General features: G+C 49.8%; 1 protein-coding gene across 1 annotated transcript in view; it reads right to left on the reverse strand.

Moving 5' to 3' along the window:
• Positions 1-5,021, reverse strand: part of ITGAM (integrin subunit alpha M) — a 33,835-nt gene that overhangs the window by 22,402 nt on the left and 6,412 nt on the right. The window contains exons 3-5 of the mRNA XM_004706010.2: positions 2,607-2,710; positions 2,189-2,259; positions 1,933-2,050 (exon numbers count right to left, since the gene is read on the reverse strand). Of these exons, the coding sequence (XP_004706067.1) occupies positions 1,933-2,050; positions 2,189-2,259; positions 2,607-2,710 (293 nt within the window). The remainder of the gene's footprint in view (positions 1-1,932; positions 2,051-2,188; positions 2,260-2,606; positions 2,711-5,021) is intronic.

Here is a 5,021-nt window from a genome sequence, read left to right on the forward strand (position 1 = left end):
CCCTTCAGGACCAGTGATGTGAGTGGTGATACCGGGAGAGTGGAGAGAAGGTGGGGTAGAAAGGGGGACCCTATTACAAGGATCTACATATAACCCCCTCCCTGGGGGACAGACAACAGAAAAGTGGGTGAATGGAGACATCAGACAGTGTAAGACATGACAAAATAATCATAACTTATAAATTATCAAGAGTTCATGAGGGGGGGTGGGAAGGGAGGGGAAAATGAGCAGCTGATACCAAGGGCGCAAGTAGAAAGCAAATGTTTTGAAAATGATGATGGCAACAAATGTACACATGTGCTTGATACAACGGATGTATGGATGGACTGTGATAAGAGCTGTATGAGCCCACAATACAATGATTTAAGAAAAGAAGCGAGCGGAGTGAAATCAGGGCATCCTCCCCTTGGCTCCCTCCCTACAACGTTGCTTTAAGCCTCCCAGGTTTAGGTACACGCTGCTCCTTGTCTTCGTCTCATCACCCAGTGGGTGGCAACAGGTCTGCTGCTGCTTGCTTTAAGTTCCTGAGCCACCCCTAGTCGTTCCCCCGGACCCTACTCCCCCCTTGAAAAGAAGCCACCTGTGAATGTCCCTACTTGGAGTGAACCGTCTCTTCGGGTTGGGACCCTGGCTGAACATAGAGGGAACAGGGGCTAAAAGGCTTCTGGCAGAATCAAGAAATGGAAATGACACTAAAAAAGGTTAGCGTATGATAGGACTGGAGACAAAGGACATTCAGGAAAGATCCAGTGGGAAGGGCCTCTGTCCCCCGAGCAGAAGCTCCACGCACGTGGCCTTCAGGCGGCGCGGAGGATGGCCGGTTCTTAGAAAAGGAAGTGAGGTCATTTCTCTTCAGTTTTAGGACAATCGCTGTAACGGCTCTAGTCAGAAGTGCCAAATGCTGAAAACAACTCTTCCGAAAACCCTTCCGTGGGAGGGTAGGACTGTGATAACAACCATGCAAGGAAATTACACAACGATCAAAATGGCCAAAACCACTGATAAATGCACCAACTCGGATGACTCTCACGTGCTAGATGGTGACGTTAACCCCACTCGCGTGGCGATCTGAACCGCCAGTCGATCTGCGGGAGAACGATGGGACATCCTACTCCCGGAAAGAGCCAGTCTCGGAAACCCACGGAGCCCCTCGACCTGTCCTCTAGGGTCACCGCGAGTCAGTACCAACTCCGTGGCCGTGAATGAGATGCTTGCAAATACCTCTCCCTCAGGAGTCACAGGAAACTACTAAGAGCGACTGCCCTTCTGGGCAACCCGGAAAGGGGAAGTCCTCCTTTGGTGCCTTTTAAATTTTGAACCAAGAGCAGTATTATATACTTTCAAAGAGGTGACCGTGTTTCAGAGAGACGCCGTCTTAAAATTCATGAGAATGAGGACTAACGAGAGAAATGTGGGGGGAGGAGACTGGGTGAGATCCTGGCCCTGGGTGGACGTATGATGACTCACTCACTACTGTGGGGGTGACAGTTGATGGGTGGAAATGCATCCAGGAAGGCCCCTTTGAAGAGGTAACATTTGAGCTGAGATGACCATAAAGGTGTCAACCACCTGGGGAGAAGGAAGGCGGCAGGTGGAAAGACTGGCTCGTGAGGAGCCCCTGAAAGAGGTACCACAAGGTGGGCGTGCTGTGACTCAAAGACTGAGCTGCTAAGGATGGGAGAGAAGTGGAAGAGGTGGGCTGGGGCCGCACCACCTAGACCCTGAGAGACAGTCGCTGGGTTACTCTAAGGGTAGTGGTTGGGATCATTGTGAAATCCGGTGTGTACTCACCTGCATTCAGTTTCTCTATGGTAACTGCATCTAGACTTCTACATCACTCCCCAGATTACGACGGGCCCCAGGCCAACCCCGCCCTTAAACTTCCCATTTTGTGCTGCCCAGGGGCTTCCCTCTGCCAAAAAAACAACCTACCTCTCAGGGTCTCCGGAAACCTCTGGGGCTGCTGGCGAAGGTTGGAGCCAAACAGGAAACAGAAGCCATTCACGTAGGTGTTTTCCCGGCAGACTTGGTGCACAGTGGGGCCACAGGCCTGGGAAGCAGAGCGCCAGTTGGGGAGGATGCTCATGTCTTCCACCCTTTTGTCCCAACATCGCCACCTTCCGAGAGACCTCTGGCCCCAGTGCCTCTGACTCCCAAACTCCTCCCCTGAGGACCCAGGTCAGCTTACCAACAGCTGGGAAGGGGAGGCCCTGGCTGCCAGAGACAAGCCCAAAGACATATTCACAGCCTCCACGGGGACTGGGGAGATAAAGGTTAGCATCGTTACCCTTGGGGGCTTGGAAGGGGAAACTTTGGGAACAACAGGACTGTGGCGAGACTGTCCAGAGTTACCTCAGCCCTGGTGACCTAGACGCTAAGGGGGGCATTTAGGTCCTGAGAGAGGAGCTGAAGAAGCTGACTGAGAGGGTCCTGGGGGCGAAGGCTGTGAACCGCACAGAAGACTGAACATGGGAATCCTAAGCCCACCCTCACGGGCTCTTCCCCACCCACCCCCCTTCCAACCTTCCCCCAGCGCACAGGAATTCCCAGCAAGTATAGTTCAGGTGGAAGCCCGGGGGAGACCCCAAACACAGGCAGAGACCTACCCTGCAGGGGGATGGGCTCACAAGTGCCCAAGCTGTAGTCGCACTGGAAGAGGCTGCCTGTTTGGTTGGCAGACTTTACCTCCTGGGGGGCTGCAACCACCACCCTGTGGGGAGAGGTTGGTGCAGATCACCATGGGGACAAAAGACAACAACGAGGGACAGAGTTCAACCACCCAGAGGAAAGGGGAGGCGGCCACCTGTTGGAGGGATTCTCCAGCCCCCCAAGCGGGAGAAGGGATTGGAGCAGGAAACCATGGAGTTTTTTTCCAACTTGAACCGGGAAAGGCCCTTATTAAGAAGCCCCAATTCAGATTCAGTAAACTTTGGTCAATGGAATTCTCATAAACTTTTAAATTAGTGTCTGCGTGTAATAATCTAGACTGGCATAAGCAACGCTTGGAGCAGGTAGTCAGCTGGTGACTCATCTCCCAGGTTACTTTCCTTAAGAGACTCCAAGCTCTAGAGATCATTAGAGAAGCCCTGGTGGCACTGTGGTTGCACGTCAGGCTGTTAACCTTAAGGACAGCAGTTCAAAGCCATTAATTTCTCCAAGGGGGAAAGACGGAGCTTTCTCCTCCCATCAAGAGTTCCAGTTTTGGAAACTCACAAGGGAAGTTCTACCCTGTCCTACAGGGAAACTATAAGTCCCTATAACTCCCTCACTTGGCAATGAGTGAGTTACATACAATAAAAAATAAACCAAAAAAGCAACACCCCAATAGAAAGTTTGGTTGCAAGGGGGAAAAAAGGCTACCAGGAAACAAATGCATCTCTCATTAAAATAGAAATACAAGTTTTAATTCTAATAAGAATCCCATGTGGGTGAAGGGAGACATTGGACAGGGAAAGATATGACAAAGTAATAATTTATAAATTATCAAGGGCTCATGAGAGAGGCGGGAGCGGGGAGGGAGGGGGAAAATGAGGACCTAATGCCGGGGGCTTAAGTGGAGAGGAAATGTTTTGAGAATGATGAGGGCAATGAATGTACAAATGTGTTTTACACAATTCATGTATGTATGGATTGTGATAAGAATTGTATGAGCCCCTAATAAAACGATTAGAAAAAAAATCTAGGGAAGAAAAAATAAAAGAACAAAGTGTGAATTGCTCACATTTTCTATTTCAAAACTTTCAAAGTTACACTGATTAAAAGAGTGTGTTATTTGTATAAAGGTAGGCCCATAAATCAATAGAATAGAAGAAATTAGAGTCCAGAAACAAAGCCCATGCACCCAGGATTGATTGTCATCAAGAGTGCCAAGAGCCCTAATAAAACGATTTAAAAAAACTTTTTTAATAAATGAAAGCGATACATATTAAAAAAAAGAGTGCCAAGAGCACTCAGTGGCCCCCAAAAGAGTCCCTTCAACAAATGGTGCTGAGACGACTGGAAATCAACACGCCAAGAATGAAGCGAGAGATAAAGCTACTGGTCTATACTCATCTGGAGCAAACGAGGGAGAACATCCCAGCTCAGTCCAGATCAAGTCCGTAAGTCCGATTTAGCCCATATGTCCAATACCAGTCTATAACTTCCTCTTCAGACTCACACAACACATACAATGGCTCTGAATGCAGGAAAATCACAGGCCAGTGGGTGGAAAGTCTTGTGGATCCAGTGATGGTGGAAGCATCTCAGTGCTGGTGTGGGTCTCCATGTGGCTCCTCCAGCTCCAGGGCTCTGGCTCTATCAGGGTCTCCATGTGCTTGTCAACAGGAATGTTTCTCAGGGAGACAAGCAGAGAGAGTCTCTGTGTGTTCCACCTCCAACATGCTATTTATCTCCTTAGCACCTCCAGATGAGGTCATCAAGCTGCTACCTGATTGACAGGCTAAACTCCACCCCTTCACTCTTAATAGTCTCAAGTTGACAACAGTTTATGTAACTACCGTGCCATGGGTTCAGGCTTGAAGGGTGTCCAAGGGTCATAATCTTGGGGGTTCCACTCCTCTCTTCCAGACCAGTACGCCTGGCTGCTGCAAACAAAGACTATCCCAGTTTCTCGCCACCCAGCAAAGTAGAGTGTAGACACATTAGCTTGATGGGCCATCTTACACCAATTGGACTAGATGTCCTTTGAGACGATGAGCCTCAGCCCTTAAGCCTGGTGACTAAGTCCCTCAAAGTGCTTGGTGAGAGCTAAGAAGTTTGCATAACTTATATAGGTTATATACCTGCAGCCCAGGTGTGTCCATCCCTGTGGCCTCTACAAATAGGCTGTTGGGTGCCCCTGAGTCGATTCTGGTCCCCAGTGACCCTGCACACTACGGAACAAAACATCGCCCAGTCCTGCGCATCTTCACCATCGTTCCTGTGCTGGAGCCCATTGTTGCAGCCGCTGCCTCCGTCCATCTCGTTGAGAGCCTGCCTCTTTTTCACAGCCCCTCTGTCACGTGGAAGTATCCACGGCC

The sequence above is a fragment of the Echinops telfairi genome, unplaced genomic scaffold, assembly GCF_000313985.2.
Source record: "Echinops telfairi isolate 266 unplaced genomic scaffold, ASM31398v2 ScPeMD7_5;HRSCAF=22, whole genome shotgun sequence".
NCBI lineage: Eukaryota > Metazoa > Chordata > Mammalia > Afrosoricida > Tenrecidae > Echinops > Echinops telfairi.